This window comes from Phyllobates terribilis, unplaced genomic scaffold, assembly GCF_046119375.1.
Source record: "Phyllobates terribilis strain yellow unplaced genomic scaffold, ASM4611937v1 Scaffold_2__4_contigs__length_985480577, whole genome shotgun sequence".
Lineage (NCBI taxonomy): Eukaryota > Metazoa > Chordata > Amphibia > Anura > Dendrobatidae > Phyllobates > Phyllobates terribilis.
Window position 1 is genome coordinate 28,128,410 of NW_027362762.1, and position 17,167 is coordinate 28,145,576.

The 17,167-nt window shown below is 47.7% G+C and overlaps 1 protein-coding gene across 9 annotated transcripts in view; it reads right to left on the bottom strand.

Moving 5' to 3' along the window:
• Positions 1 to 17,167, bottom strand: part of LOC141190412 (uncharacterized) — a 260,923-nt gene that overhangs the window by 85,330 nt on the left and 158,426 nt on the right. For all 9 annotated transcript variants that reach the window (XM_073661225.1, XM_073661226.1, XM_073661223.1 and 6 more), the window contains 3 exons: positions 13,393 to 13,484; positions 13,234 to 13,309; positions 13,068 to 13,144 (listed from right to left, as the gene is read on the bottom strand). In XM_073661225.1, coding sequence (XP_073517326.1) covers positions 13,068 to 13,144; positions 13,234 to 13,309; positions 13,393 to 13,484 — 245 coding nt within the window. The remainder of the gene's footprint in view (positions 1 to 13,067; positions 13,145 to 13,233; positions 13,310 to 13,392; positions 13,485 to 17,167) is intronic.

Genomic DNA, 17,167 nt, shown 5'->3' on the forward strand with positions numbered 1-17,167 from the left:
ACAAGGATTTGGATTCCTGGACCACGGTGTGAATTACCTCTATGACGGACTCCTTGCCAGAGATGGACTACACCTCAACAAACCCTGGAAACACACATTCGCCAGGAGACTCGCAACACTCATCAGGAGGGCGTTAAACTAGAAGAAGAGGGGATGGGAAGAAAAACGCAGAACACGAACATGAAACCAGAGAACATACTAATGAAAGATATGAAGTGCGACAAAGAAGGTCCAAGACAAGATACTTGGAAGGGAGGTAAGAAAATTTCTAATACAATCCACAGGGAGAAGATTGGAACAAAACAAAATTGTGTAAACTGCGTGCTAGCAAATGCCAGAAGCCTGACAAACAAGATGGATGAACTGGAAGCAGAAATATCTACAGGTAACTATGACATAGTGGGAATAACCGAGACATGGTTAGATGAAAGCTATGACTGGGCAGTTAACTTACAGGGTTACAGTCTGTTTAGAAGGGATCGAAGAAGTCGGAAAGGGGGTGGAGTCTGTCTATATGTAAAGACGTGTCTAAAGCCTACAATACGGGAGGATGTATGGGAGGGACATGAGGAGGTCGAGTCCTTATGGGTGGAGATACATGGGGCAAAAAACAGTAATAAAATTATCATAGGAGTCTGTTATAAACCACCAAATATAGCAGAAGCCACGGAAAGTCTATTAATGAGACAAATAGACGAAGTAGCAAAAAATAACCAGGTGATTATTATGGGGGACTTCAACTACCCCGATATAGACTGGGAAACCGAAAGTTGTAGATCTCAGAAAGGAAACAGGTTTCTGTCAATTATCAAAGACAATTATTTGTCACAACTTGTGCAGGAACCAACTAGAGGGACGGCCCTTTTAGACTTAATATTAACTAACAGGCCAGACAGAATAACTGAGGTGCAGGTCGGGGGGCACCTGGGAAATAGTGACCCCAACATGATACAATTCCACATGTGCTTCAGTAGGGTGCCCAGCAAGGGAGTCACAAAAACACTGAACTTCAGCTAAGAGATGCCCTTCATCTTATAGACTGGGATAGGATCTTCAGTAATAGGAGCACGGATAGAAAATGGGAAATTTTCAAAACAGTCCTACATAGTCACTGTAGAAGGTACATACCTTATGGGAATAAAAGGGCTAGGAATAGGAGGAAGCCAATGTGGCTAAATAAGGAAGTCAAGAGGGCAATGAAAAACAAAAAAAGGGCTTTCGGTAAACTTAAACAAGAAGGCAGCGAGGAAGCGCTAATATCTTATAGGGAAAAAAACAAAATCTGTAAGAAACAAATAAGAAAAGCAAAAGAGGAGACAGAGAGACTAATTGCTAAGGAAAGTAAAACCAATCCCAAACTGTTCTTTAACTATATAAACAGTAAAAGGATTAAAACTGATGGAGTTGGCCCATTGAAAAATAACCTGGGTAAAATCATAGAGGGCGATGAGGGTAAAGCAAACCTACTCAATAGCTTCTTCTCCACTGTTTTCACAAAAGAAAACAATTTATCGGAGGAAATGCAGAGTGATAAAGTAAACCCTCCGCTAAATATCACCCACCTAACCCAGGAGGAAGTTCAGAAACGCCTAAATAATATCAAAATAGACAAGTCACCAGGCCCAGATGGCATACACCCCCGGGTACTAAAAGAATTAAGTAATGTGATAGACAGACCGCTGTATCTTATATTCAAGCACTCTTTATGGACAGGGACTGTCCCACTAGACTGGCGCCAAGCAAATGTGGTACCAATATTCAAAAAGGGGTCTAAAAGTGACCCTGGGAACTATAGAGCAGTCAGCTTAACGTCTGTTGTGGGTAAATTGTTTGAAGGATTTCTTAGAGATGCTATTGTAGAATATCTTAATGATAATAACTGTCTAACTCCATATCAACATGGATTCATGAGGGATCGCTCCTGATGGCCTTCTACGAGGAGGTGAGCTCACAGCTGGACCGGGGAGAGTCAGTGGATGTTGTATACCTTGACTTCTCCAAAGCGTTTGATACCGTGCCACACTAAAGGTTGGTATATAAAATGAGAATGCTTGGTCTGGGGGATAATGTGTGCAAGTGGGTAAATAGCTGGCTGAGTGATAGAAAGCAGAGGGTGGTTATCAATGGAGTAAGCTCAGGGTGTGTCAGGGTTACTAGCGGGGGGCCTCAAGGGTCTGTCTTGGGCCCTATATTATTTAATATATTTATTAATGATCTAGTGGAAGGGTTGCATAGTAAAATAGCAATATTTGCAGATGATACTAAACTTTGTAAAGTAGTTAAAACAGATGAGGATAGGGCACAGCTACAGGAAGATTTAGATAAATTGGGGAGTTGGGCCAAAAAATGGCAACTGGGGTTCAATGCCGATAAATGTAAGGTCATGCACATGGGAAAGAAAAACAGCAGTCACCCATACATATTAAATGGGAAACCGTTGGGGAAATCTGACATGGAGAAGGACCTGGGCGTCTTGGTTAATAGCAAATTAAATTGGAGTGCCCAGTGTCAGGCAGCAGCTGCGAAGGCAAATAGAGTCATGGCATGCATCAGAAGAGGAATAGGGGCATATGATGAGAACATTGTTCTTCCTCTGTATAAAGCGCTGGTAAGGCCGCACTTAGAATATTGTGCACAGTTCTGGGCTCCGGTGCTCAGGAAAGACATATTGGAGCTAGAGAGGGTATAAAGGAGGGCGACTAAGGTAATAAAGGGAATGGAGGGACTAGAATACCCAGAGAGGTTGTCAAAATTAGGCCTATTTACGTTGGAAAAGAGAAGGCTTAGGGGAGACCTCATAAACATGTATAAATACATCAGGGGGCAGTACAGAGATCTCTCCCATGACCTGTTTATACCAAGGATGGTGACAAAGACGAGGGGGCACACTATGCGTCTGGAGGAAAGGAGGTTCCTGCACCAGCATAGAAGGGGATTCTTTACGGTCAGAGCCGTGAGACTCTGGAACTCTCTGGGAGAGGAAGTGGTGATGTAAAACTCACTTAATGAGTTCAAGAGAGGCCTGGACGCCTTTCTTGAGAACAATAAAATTACATCTTATACTTAGTGATAGTTAATTAATCCAGGGATTTAATCTGACTGCCAGATTGGTGTCGGGAAGTGAATTTTTCCTCAGTGATGTAAATTGGCCTATACCGCATGTTTTTTTTTTTTTGCCTTCTCCTGGATCAACGCTGCGGAATAGCTGCAGTGCACAAGAAATAGACTGAACTGGATGGACGCTTGTCTTTTTTCGGCCTTATAAACTATGTAACTATGTAGCTGTAGAGTTTAGTTAGATGGCTGCTCACCATTTCTCCACCCCTGTGTGTGGTTCACTTTGTAAAATGAGACCTGTTTGTCTCACACAAGTCAGTGTGCGTGGAGGTTGCAGACCTCCTGGATTGAGTGCCTTTGCTAAAGGACTAAGAAGTCGGACTCTAAGCCAGGCAGGCTAACCAGCATTATTGTATGGACTTTTTGCTTTATGTTTTTCTTTATGCCAGACAAGGGCTGTATTTGAGTTTCCTGTGATGTGGTTTATGAGGACTGCAATAAACCAGCAGGACTTTATATAGAAACGGTTCCTGTGATACCTCAGATCGCTCCAAAGTCAGTAGTATTGTTGCAGGACAGATACTCCAGCCTCTGCTTGGGAACTCTGCAGCTCCTTCATGGTTACCTTTGGACTCTGTGCTGCCTCTCAGGTTAATGCCCTCCTTACCCGGGCAGAGTTTTGGTGGGTGGCCTCTCTTGACAAGTTTGTTGTGGTACCATGTTCTTTCCATTTGATGATAATGGATTTGATGGTGCCCCGGGGGATCATCAGAGATTGGGAGAATTTTTTTTTTTTTTTTATAACCAAACAACTTGTTCTTATCAACAACTTTGTCCCTGACTTGTTTGGAGATCTCCTTGGTCTTCATGTTGTGGCTCTTGCTTAGTGGTGTTGCAGCCTCTGTGGCCTTTCAGGAAAGGTAAAGTGTAAAGTGTACCATGAGGAAAATAAGTATTTGATCCACTGCCAATTTTGTAAGTTTTCCCACCTGCAAAGAATGGAGAGGTCTGTATTTTTTATCGTAGATACACTTCAACTGTAAGGCCGGAGTTACACCAGCGTATGGCATCCGATGCGAGAGAATCGGATGAGATATGCTAATGACCCTCGGCTCCTGCTCTGCCAGTGGGAGCAGAGTGTCATGCTACTGTGCTATGATTCTCTTGCATGAGAGGATCGCAGCAAAGCTGCAGAGGAGACGGAGAAAGTAATTTCGCCATCTCCTCCATGGCATGACGTGGCATATATAGGACTGCACTGGGCGGACATTCGTGCGCAGTCCGATGTTTCACTCGCACCCATAGACGTGTATGAGTGCGAGTGAATCGAGTCTCGCTGCAAATCACAGCATGCGGTTCTCTCATGCAGATTCGGCAATAATCACTGATCTGAGCAGCCCCATAAAAGAACACTGGTTCAAGTGCTATGCGATGTTTTATCACATAGCGCTCGGCCGTGCTGTATGGGAGTGTGACCTTGGCCTAAGAGACGGAATCTTAAAAGAAATCCAGAAAATCACATTGTATGATTTTGACATCATTCATTTGCACTTTATTGCATGAAATAAGTATTTGATACAATAGAAAAACAGAACGTAATATTTGGTGCAGAAATTATTGTTACAATTACAGAGGTCAGATGTTTCCTGTAGTTCTTGACCAGGTTTGCACACACTGCAGCAGGGATTTTGGCCCACTCCTCCATACAGGTCTCCAGATCTTTCAGGTTTCGGTCCTGTCGCTGGGCAACATTGACTTTCAGCTCCCTCCAAAGATTTTCTATTGGGTTCAGGTCTGGAGACTGGCTAGGCCACTAGAGGACACTGAAATTCTTCTTAAGGAGCCACTCCTTAGTTGCCCTGGTTGTGTGTTGCGGGTCATTGTCATGCTGGAAGACCCAGCCACGACTCTTATTCAATGTTCTGTAGGGATTTGTACTCACTGAGCCGCGTTGGAGATAGGCTCAGGTTCACACAGTGATGCAGTCCGCGGGTTCAAACAAACTGGTGGTTTATTTAGTGTCCATACACCAGTGAGGAAACAAAAGTAACAGCCTTTTCCTGGCACAAAAAGGAATAACAGAACAAAGCTCAGAATAACAAGTTCATGCAGCACGGCCTCAGCCGTTTAAACAAAGTGCCTTCCTCTGCCTCCGGCAGAGTCTGAACAGCACATGCAAGGTTCGTGGACCGTGCCGGAGAGTGAATGCCTGGAGGGGCGTAACTAGGTATTCACCCGATCCGACCAGGGTCGCACGACGGCATACGACGCCAGTGCACCAAGGAGGAACCGAGCAGAGGGACCAGGTGCTACTCCAGGACAGACCCCGGACACGGCTGTTGACCCACACAGGGGAATATAGGAACAGGCTGGTTAGGCTGGCGCACAGACTGGTGGGTATAGGCAGGCACGACTGGTATGCAGGCAGGCGGGTATGCAGGCAGGGGGGTACAGGCAAGCACAGCTAGAGTGCAGACAGGGGTGCACTAGCAGGTAGGAACACTGGCGGGATAGGACCCAGTACACACTGGGACTCAGGAACAATACAGGCAGAGGGGTACAGGCAAGCACAGCTAGAGTGCAGACAGGGAGGCACTAGCAGGTAGGGACACTGGCGGGATAGGACCCAGTACACACTGGGACTCAGGAACAGAACCACAGATGTGGCGGACAAACACAGCAGAGTAAGGCCGCCCAGAGAGGTGAGCGAGAACAGGGCAGGACAAGACCGCCTGGAGCGGTGAGCAAGAGTAGAGCAGGACAAGGCCGCCAGGAGCGGTGAGCAAAGGGTCAGAGCTGAGCGAGACTGCCGGAGCAGTGAGCAAGAGTAAAGCAGGACGAGACCGCCTGGAGCGGTGAGCAAGAGCGGAGCAAGACTGCCGGAGCAGTGAGCAAAAGGGTCAGAGCGGAGCAAGGCTGCCGGAGCAGCGAGCAAAGGAGTCAGAGCAGGCTAGAACCGCCGGAGCGGTGAGCAAAGGAGTCAGAGCAGGCTAGAACCGCCGGAGCGGTGAGCAAAGGAGTCAGAGCAGGCTAGAACCGCCGGAGCGGTAAGCAAAGGAGTCAGAGCAGGCTAGAACCGCCGGAGCGGTGAGCAAAGGAGTCAGAGCAGGCTAGAACCGCCAGAGCGGTGAGCAAAGGAGTCAGAGCAGGCAAGGCTGAGCAGGGGGGACAGGGCTCTGTTCACACGGAACAGACAGGAAGGGAAAGGCAGAGCCAGATACCCACAGGGTACTTACAGTGAAGTAGCGAGTGGACCACAAACTCACAAACGGGAGTACAGAGACAACAAGCAGGAGTTAGGTACGAGTTCAGACTCTGCAGAAAAAGGAAGGGAACGGACATAGAGGCAAAACAGGTAAAGGATAGGAGAGAGTTCAGACTGGAACTGAGTGTACGGAGGAGACCGACACTGCAGCGGAATACAGGAGCGGGTCTGGGAATACGGCCCCCAGAGAGGCAGGACGAACAGGCAAGGAGCGTGTTCAGACAGGACAGACAAGATACAGGAGCGGGTCTAGGTAATCGGCCCCTAGAAGGCAGGAGGAACAGGCTAGGAGCGTGTTCAGACAGGACAGACAAGATACAGGAGCGGGTCTAGGTAATCGGCCCCTAGAAGGCAGGAGGAACAGGCTAGGAGCGTGTTCAGACAGGCCAGACAAGATACAGGAGCGGGTCTAGGTAATCGGCCCCTAGAAGGCAGGAGGAACAGGCTAGGAGCGTGTTCAGACAGGCCTGGAAATACAGCCTCCAGGATAGGCAGACAAGAGAACACAGAACGGGACCTGGCACCTTCAGAGTGCAAGCACACACTGAATGAAACACTATGCTCAGGCAGGGATTAATTGGAGCAGCTGAGCTATATACCAGGTGACAGACAGCAATAGGCTGAGGACGCACAAGGGGTGTGACCCACAGCAGGTACAAAAAGCAGGAAGTGATCGGGCGCCGCCCTTAAGCAGCAGAAACAGACACAAACAGACAGCATGGAGGGAAGCCAGAGAGACATTCTGGACAGGAGATCAAGTGCGCGCTCTTGCACAGTGGGAGATGGACCACTATGCAAGGACGCCGCCAGGTATGTTACAGTACCCCCCCCCCCTTACGCCCCCTCTTCTTCAGGCCTGCCAGGATCTTCCGCAGGGAATTCGAGGGCCAATTCTTCACTTCGAAGAGATCACTTCCACTGTCCACCGGAAAAACTGGTCTCCTCTGGGTAGCTGGGATGCTACCTCTCATCCAGCCATCCTCAGCAACAGACGAAACGGGTGGAGTACCAGGAACAGCACACAAGGAAGTCTCTCTCCACATATTTTCAGGTGGCACCCCAGAGGGTACAGGAGACAACTGGAAGTCCTCCACCGGGTTGGAGGGGGACAGAGACTTGAGGGTAATCTCTGCTTCGAGGTACATCTTGTCAAGCTCACAGGAAGAAATAGACGGGTTATCAGGTACATAATGAGGAAAAGTCACTGTCTCTTTGTTATCTGGTGGTACCCCGGAGGATTCAGGAAACAACTGGAGGTCCTCCGCCGGGTCAGAAGAGTGCAGAGGCTCAGAGAAAACATCTGCTTCAGAGTACACTAGGTCGGACTCACTGGACGAAGCAGGCGAGGTATCGGGTACCGAGTATAGGAAAGTCTCTGTCCATTCACCACCAGGTGGCACCCCGAAGGGTTCTGGAGACAACTGGCGGTCCTCCGCCTGGTCAGAGGGGTGTAGAGACTCACGGGTAACCTCTGCTTCAGAGTACACTAGGTTGGACTCAGTGAGCGAGGTATCAGGTACAGAGTATAGGAGAGTCTCTGTCCTTTCGCTACCAGGTAGCACCCCGAAGGGTTCTGGAGACAACTGGAGGTCCTCCGCCTGGTCGGAGGGGTGTAGAGACCCGGGAGTAACCTCTGCTTCGGAGTACACTAGGTTGGACTCACTGGACGAAGCGAGCGAGGTATCAGGTACAGAGTATAGGAGAGTCTCTGTCCTTTCGCTACCAGGTAGCACCCCGAAGGGTTCAGGAGACAACTGGAGGTCCTCCGCCTGGTCGGAGGGGTGTAGAGACTCGGGGGTAACTACCACTTTGGGGTACCCATTGTCAGGCTCACAGGACGAAGCGGACAAAGTATCGAGTACCGGGTGTAGAGAAGTCTCTCTCCATTTGTCATCGAGTGGTATCCCGGGGGATTCAGGAGGCAACAGGGGGTCCTCCGCCAGGTAGTAGAGGTGCACAGACTCTGAGGTAACCACAGCTTTGGAGCATCCTTGGACATGCACACCGGTTAAAGTGGGTGAAGCATCTGATGCCGGGTGCAGGAAGTTCCCCTGTGTGGAGTCTGGATGGGCAGAAGTCTCTTCGGGCAGAACTGGTGCACTACCCACGCACATTACCCGTTGGGGCTTCTCCGGGATACAGGGAGATGAAGCTTCAGTAGGGACTTCAAGGTTGGGGTCAGGAGGTCTCAGGGAGGACAGACCCTGGCGTGACGGCTTGCCTCTACGTCTAGCACGTCTGGACTGCCTCTTGAGGTTGGGAGAAGTATTCCGGAAAGCGTAGTCACCCTGTGAGGATTCTGGGTGGGCAGTAGTCTCATTGGGCTGGAGGACTATTGCGCTACCCACACACATTACCCATTGGGGCTGCTCCGGGATATTGGGAAGTGAAGCTTCAGCAGGAGCCTCCGGGTTAGGATCATCGAAGACCATTAGAAAGGCCACCAGGAAGGCCATTAGGTCCAGGAGGATCGGATCCTGTGTTTCATATAGGGGGTTGATCCATTCCAAGGCATCACCCGCCAGGTAAGACATAATGAATGCCACCTTAACCCGATCGGTGGGAAAACATAGAGGGTAGAACTTGAAGTGTAGCATGCATTGCTCCACAAATGCACGACTTTGTCTTGGATCCCCATAATAACGTAGCGGATCCGCAGGAACGAGAGCAGATAGATCCATCTGGACGGGTGCGTAATTCGCCTGGAACTCAGCTAAAGGGAAAAAAAAAATGTATTTATTTATTTTAATGCATGTATTCGCTGGAAAACTTCTCAGAGAGCGAAGGCCGTGGGGCTCAACGGGAACCATGGCCTGAGCATGCTGTAATGCACACGCCCGGGCTGAGCGGCGTGTGCGTGTGATTCCACTGGACCGTGCCGGAGAGTGAATGCCTGGAGGGGCGTAACTAGGTATTCACCCGATCCGACCAGGGTCGCACGACGGCATACAACGCCAGTGCACCAAGGAGGAACCGAGCAGAGGGAGCAGGTGCTACTCCAGGACAGACCCCGGACACGGCTGTTGACCCACACAGGGGAATACAGGAACAGGCTGGTTAGGCTGGCGCACAGACTGGTGGGTATAGGCAGGCACGACTGGTATGCAGGCAGGCGGGTATGCAGGCAGGGGGGTACAGGCAAGCACAGCTAGAGTGCAGACAGGGATGCACTAGCAGGTAGGAACACTGGCGGGATAGGACCCAGTACACACTGGGACTCAGGAACAATACAGGCAGAGGGGTACAGGCAAGCACAGCTAGAGTGCAGACAGGGAGGCACTAGCAGGTAGGGACACTGGCGGGATAGGACCCAGTACACACTGGGACTCAGGAACAGAACCACAGATGTGGCGGACAAACACAGCAGAGTAAGGCCGCCCAGAGAGGTGAGCGAGAACAGGGCAGGACAAGACCGCCTGGAGAGGTGAGCAAGAGTAGAGCAGGACAAGGCCGCCAGGAGCGGTGAGCAAAGGGTCAGAGCTGAGCGAGACTGCCGGAGCAGTGAGCAAGAGTAAAGCAGGACGAGACCGCCTGGAGCGGTGAGCAAGAGTGGAGCAAGACTGCCGGAGCAGTGAGCAAAAGGATAAGAGCGGAGCAAGACTGCCGGAGCAGTGAGCAAAAGGGTCAGAGCGGAGCAAGGCTGCCGGAGCAGCGAGCAAAGGAGTCAGAGCAGGCTAGAACCGCCGGAGCGGTGAGCAAAGGAGTCAGAGCAGGCTAGAACCGCCGGAGCGGTGAGCAAAGGAGTCAGAGCAGGCTAGAACCGCCGGAGCGGTGAGCAAAGGAGTCAGAGCATGCTAGAACCGCCGGAGCGGTGAGCAAAGGAGTCAGAGCAGGCTAGAACCGCCAGAGCGGTGAGCAAAGGAGTCAGAGCAGGCTAGAACCGCCAGAGCGGTGAGCAAAGGAGTCAGAGCAGGCTAGAACCGCCGGAGCGGTGAGCAAAGGAGTCAGAGCAGGCAAGGCTGAGCAGGGGGGACAGGGCTCTGTTCACACGGAACAGACAGGAAGGGAAAGGCAGAGCCAGATACCCACAGGGTACTTACAGTGAAGTAGCGAGTGGACCACAAACTCACAAACGGGAGTACAGAGACAACAAGCAGGAGTTAGGTACGAGTTCAGACTCTGCAGAAAAAGGAAGGGAACGGACATAGAGGCAAAACAGGTAAAGGATAGGAGAGAGTTCAGACTGGAACTGAGTGTACGGAGGAGACCGACACTGCAGCGGAATACAGGAGCGGGTCTGGGAATACGGCCCCCAGAGAGGCAGGACGAACAGGCAAGGAGCGTGTTCAGACAGGACAGACAAGATACAGGAGCGGGTCTAGGTAATCGGCCCCTAGAAGGCAGGAGGAACAGGCTAGGAGCGTGTTCAGACAGGCCAGACAAGATACAGGAGCGGGTCTAGGTAATCGGCCCCTAGAAGGCAGGAGGAACAGGCTAGGAGCGTGTTCAGACAGGACAGACAAGATACAGGAGCGGGTCTAGGTAATCGGCCCCTAGAAGGCAGGAGGAACAGGCTAGGAGCGTGTTCAGACAGGCCAGACAAGATACAGGAGCGGGTCTAGGTAATCGGCCCCTAGAAGGCAGGAGGAACAGGCTAGGAGCGTGTTCAGACAGGCCAGACAAGATACAGGAGCGGGTCTAGGTAATCGGCCCCTAGAAGGCAGGAGGAACAGGCTAGGAGCGTGTTCAGACAGGCCTGGAAATACAGCCTCCAGGATAGGCAGACAAGAGAACACAGAACGGGACCTGGCTCCTTCAGAGTGCAAGCACACACTGAATGAAACACTATGCTCAGGCAGGGATTGATTGGAGCAGCTGAGCTATATACCAGGTGACAGACAGCAATAGGCTGAGGACGCACAAGGGGTGTGACCCACAGCAGGTACAAAAAGCAGGAAGTGATTGGGCGCTGCCCTTAAGCAGCAGAAACAGACACAAACAGACAGCATGGGGGGAAGCCAGAGAGACATTCTGGACAGGAGATCAAGTGCGCGCTCTTGCACAGTGGGAGATGGACCACTATGCAAGAACGCCGCCAGGTATGTTACACAAGGTCTGCTCACCTTGCCCAACACAGACAGACTGAGACAGGCGCAGCTGTCTTAAACCAGCCTTCCAAGACCTGGACTGGAGGTAAGTGAGCAGCTGTCCCACACCCCAGCTCTTTCAGCTGCTCGTAAAACTCAGCCCTGTAATCTGGGCCCATTAAATTCCTCTCAGCACTATGTGTGCTGGAGCCTGCTTCTCCGGGTCCTACATCACTGAAGCTTGGCACTTCGTTGGACACATACCTCCCGTCCACAACCTGTCCGGCAGCCACCTTACAGTTCTTACTGAGGGAAGGAGTTTGTTGGCCAAAATCTCGCGACAGATGACCCCATCCACCCTCCCTTTAAGACAGTGCAGTCGTCCTGTCCCCTTTGTAGAAAAGCACCCTCAAAGTATGATATTTCCCCCTCCATTCTTCACAGTTGGGACGGTGTTCTTGGGGTTGTACTCATCCTTCTTCCTTCAAAAAAGGCAAGTGGAGCTGATGCCAAAACATTCTATTTTGGGATCATCTGAGCACATAAACTTCTCCCATGCTTCCTCTGGATCATCCAGATGGTCATTGGTGAACTTCAAACGGGCCTGGACATGTGATGGCATAAGTAGAAGGACCTTGCGTGCCTTGCAGGATTTTAATCCACGACGGCGTAGTGTGTTACTAACGGTAATGTTTGAGACTGCGGTCCCAGTTTTTTTCAGGTCATTGGTGAGGTCCTCCCGTGTAGTTCTGGGCTGATTCCTGACCTTTCTCAGGATCATCCTTACCCCACGAGGCGAGCTCTTGCATGGAGCCCCAGACCGAGGAAGAATGACAGTCATCTTGTGTTTCTTCCATTTTCTAATCATTGCACCAACAGTTGTTGCCTTCTCACCAAACTGCTTGCCTATTGTCCTGTAGCCCATCTCAGCCTTGTTCAGTTCTACAACTTTGTCGGTGTCCTTAGACAGCTCTTTGGTCTTGGCCATGGTGGAGAGGTTGGAGTGTGATTGATTGAGTGTGTGAACAGGTGTCTTTTATACAGGTAACGAGTTCAAACAGGTGCAATTAATATAGTGCAGAGTAGGAGGGCTTCTTAAAGAAAAACTAACAGGTCTGTGAGAGCCAGAATTCTAGCTGGCTGGTAGGTGATCAAATACTTATTTCAAGCAATAAAATGCAATTTAATTATTTAAAAATCATACAATGTAATTTTTATGTTTTTTATTTTTAGATTCTGTCTGTCACAGGTGAAGTGACCTACGATAAAAATTACAGACCTCTCCACTCTTCGTAGGTGGGAAAACTTGCAAAATCGGCAGTGTATCAAATACTTATTTTCCCCACTGTATATATTGACAGGCACGTGACACTTAGATTGCATACAGGTGGACTTACCTTCATATGTCCCATGTTTAATGTAAGGAACTGCTTGCATCAGAAATTTTTAGGGGCTTCAGAGCAAAAGAAGTGAATACATATGCACATGCCAATTTTTATTTATTTTATTATTTTATCCCATAAACTTAATTTTTGCCTATATTTTTATCACTTCACTTCACCAACTTAGACTATTTAGTGCTTATGCATCAAATTGGAATATAAAAATTAAAACAGGTTGTAATGTATCAAAATAGATGAAAAGGGGGTGAATACTTTCGCAAGCCACTGTATGAGTGCAGACCCATAGAGATGTGATGTATGTTCAGCTTAATTTACCTGGTAACTCTCCGGACAGTACTGGGAATACCGAGGAGCCGGATATCTCTCTGGGGGATTTCTTACACAAAGTCCATCTGTAGGAAACAGATACAAAAGAAATGTTAGATGGGATTATGGGAATAGTAGGTGACCCTCTAAGAGATATTAACGTCCCCTTCCTTACACTGCTGCTCAGCCATGAGATCCGTCTCTTCTTCGTCATCGACAACCTCAACCTTAAAATCAATTAGATCATCATCCTAAAAATACAAGAAAAAATGTGAAAGGGGCCATGAATTAGTGATTTATGGTTGTTTGTGGGTGAGATCAGAGTGACATGTACCTGATGATTCTCCGGGACATTCTCCTCTGGAGAATCCTGAGAAAACAGAGGATTCGGACATCTCTCCAAGGGATTTCTCCTAGTGGATCCATCTGTGGGAAACATAGTAACTGAATCTATATATTATGTATAATTATATAAAATAAATCCAAACGTTATCCTCCGGTTCGCAGTCGGAACGTCCATATCAGTCCGATGCAGTGAACGATTGCACCACCGTGTAATTCGTGGGTGTGGTAAAGGCTTTGCTCTCTCTGCCTCTGGTCTGTGTTCAGTCTCACACAGACCTGACATATACAGTGGCATGTAAAAGTTTGGGCACCCCTGGTCAAAATTACTGTTATTGTAAACAGTTAAGCAACTTAACAAAAATTATCTCTAAAAGGCCTAACGTTAAAGATGACACATTTCCTTTGTATTTTAGGCAAGTAAAAATTATATATTTTTATCTTTTACATTTTAAAAATTATAAAAAGGAAAATGGGCACATGCAAAAGTTTGGGCATCCTGCATGGTTAGTACCTAGTAGCGCCCCCTTTTGAAAATATCACAGCTTGTAAATGCTTTTTGTAGCCAGCCAAGAGTCTTTCAATTCTTCTTTGAGGGATTTTCATCCATTCTGCCTTGGAAAATTCTTCCAGTTCTGTGAGATTTCTGGGTCATCTTGTATGCACTGCTATTTTGAGGTCTAGCCACAGATTTTCAATGATGTTCATATCAGGGGACTGTGAGGGCAATTATAAAACCTTCAGCTTGCGCCTTTTGAGGTAGGCTATTGTGAATTTTGATGTGTGTTTAAGCTCATTATCCATTTGTTGAAGCCATCCTCTTTTCAACTGCAGCTTTATTACAGATGGTGTTATGATTGCATCCAGAATTTGTTAAAATGACATTGAATCCATTCTTTGCTCTACCAGTGAAATGTTCCCCGTGCCATTGGCTGCAACACAACCCCAAAGCATGATTGATCCACCCCAATGCTTAATGGTTAGTGAGATGTTCTTTTTCTGAAATTCTGTGTTTTTTTTCTCCACATATACCTTTGATCATTGTAGCCAAAGAGTTCTATTTTAACCTCATTGGTCCACAGGACTTGTTTCTAAAATGCATCCGGCTTGTTTAGATGTTCTTTTGCATAGTTCTAATGCTGAATTTATGGTGAGGACGCAGGAGACGTTTTCTTCTGATGTCTCTTCCATGAAGGCCATATTTGTGTAGGTGTCTCTGAACAGTAGAACAATGTACCACAATTCCAGAGTCTGCTAAATCTTTCTGAAGGTCTTTTGCAGTCAAGCGGGGGATCTTAATTGCCTCTTTAGCAATCCTACAAGCAGCTCTCACTGAAATTTTGCTTGGTCTTCCAGACCTTATCTTGACCTCCACTGCTCCTGTTAACTACCATTTCTTAATTACATTTTGAAGTGAGGAAAGGGCAACTTAAAATGCTTTGCTATCTTCTTATAGCCTTCTCCGTGGGCCTCCACCATTTTCAGAGTGCCAGGCAACTGCTTAGCAGCACCCAAAGCTGCAGTTTTTTGGCACAAGGTTAGAGGAGGCTGAGTTTTTATAAAGCTGGGAAATTTGCATCACCTGGCCTTTCCTAACGATGATAGTGAATAAGACATAATCCTAACAGACTAATTAAAGTCTGAAACCTTTGTCAAAGTTATCTGAGAACACAAATCTCCAAGGGTGCTCAAACTTTTGCATCAGTCCACTTTCCTTTTTGCAATTTTTAAAATGTAAAAAATAACAAAATATATATATTTTTGCCAAAAATATAAAGGAAATGTGTCATCTTTAACTTTAGGCCTTTTAGATGTCATTTCATCTTCAACATGCTTAACTGTTCACAATAACAGTAATTTTTACCAGGGGTGCCCAAACATTTACATGCCACTGTACAGAGCTCCTGCTCTGCTGCTTGCAAACCAACACTGACACACCCAACCTTTAACTGAACGTTTAAATGGGAATCATGGACATGAGCCACTTCCAAGACCCAGACTGGAGGGAGAGATCCGTCCCACTATCTTTCTACGGATCTCTCCAAAAATAAAAGCCTGTGTCAGGTTTTCCTAAATCTGACTTGGTCAAATAGATTGACCAAGTCCACACTCACTTTTATTTTGCGTTGTAACCACAGCTATGCTGTAATTACAATGCTGTCCAGAAAGTTCAGTATGTTTCTATGCACATCCTGGTGGACACATAATGACCCTTGTATAGGATTCCCCTCACTGCCTCACATACTTCCTCCCCCATCTGTTCAAAGTTGGGGAGTTGAACACCTGTTACCATAAAAGGTGCCCGTGACAGGGCATATGCACTTCCTTGCTACTTCCCAGATCAATATTCCACCGAGAAGCTAAAATTTTGTAACGACAAAAACCATCTTGTGACTCGAGAATTCCTCCCCTTGGCATTTCTCATCCAGGCCAAGGGTGAATGGTCCGACACCAAGCAAAACTGTCGCCCGAGTAAATAATAGCATAGAGTCTTCAAGGCCCACTTAATGGCGAAGCACTCCTGCTCAAATACGATATAATTTTTCTCTGCTGGAGTAAGTTTCCTACTCAAGTAGGTCAGCAGATGTTCTTCTCTGTTCACCTCCTGTGACAGAACCTCTCTTAGGCCTATCTCAGAGGCATCCATTTGTACAATAAAACTCTTCTTAACGCCAACTTCATGGACTGGAATGCTTCCTGCGCCTGAGGGTTCCACTGAACCATGACAGTTTTTCTTCCCTTTATTGGTCAAAGATGCCGATCTCCCGGCAAAGTAAGATATAAATTGTCGGTAATACCCAATGATGCCAAGGAAGGGTCTTACCTGTTTTGTAGTCAGGGCTGTGGTGTCGGTAAGCCAAACCACCGACTCCGACTGCACAGCCTCACTACTGAGCATGTACATAAATTGCAGCACAGATTTATCTCAACTAAAAGCCAAATTCTTATGAAAACCAGCCCATACTGCATTGTACTAATAAACTCAATTCATTATATATTTTAGGAGTCCGTACAATTTATACCGACTCCAAGACTCTGACTCCACAGCCCTGTTTGTAGTAAGAGGCAGGGGCCAGTTTTGAATGGCCTCGATTTTATTTATTTAGGTTTGATAAACTCAAGGCCAATCACATACCCCAAGTACTTGGCTTCCTCGAGACCTATAGCACATTCTTTTTGAGTTCACCGTCAAGCCTGCGGCTCTGAGCGAATCCACTACTGCTTGCACCTTGGACAAGTGGGTATGCCAGTGGGTACTATAGATGATATCATCCAAGTACACCGACACATACTTCTGATGGGGCTCTAAAACTATGTCCATAAGCCTCTGTAACGTGGCCGGGGTCCCATGTAATCCAAAAGGCAAGACGACATAGTAATGGAGAGCCTCCAGGGTAATGAAGAAGGTCTTTTCTTTTGCCGACTGTCAGAGGCACCTGCCAGCAACCCTTGGTCAAATCGACCGTCGTGACGTACTGGGTCTCCACCAGTCTCTCAATCAGCTCATCTACCCTAACCCCTTCAGGACCCAGCCTATTTTGACCCTAAAGACCTTGGCATTTCAGTCAATTCTGACCAGTGTCCCTTTACGAAGTAAAAACTCTGGAACACTTCAACGGATCCTAGCGATTCTGAGACTGTTTTTTCGTGACATATTGGGCTTCATGTTAGTATTAAATTTAGGTCGATAATATTTGCGTTTATTTGTGAAAAAATCAAAAATTTGGCAAAAATTTAGAAAATTTCGCAATTTTCAAATTTTTAAT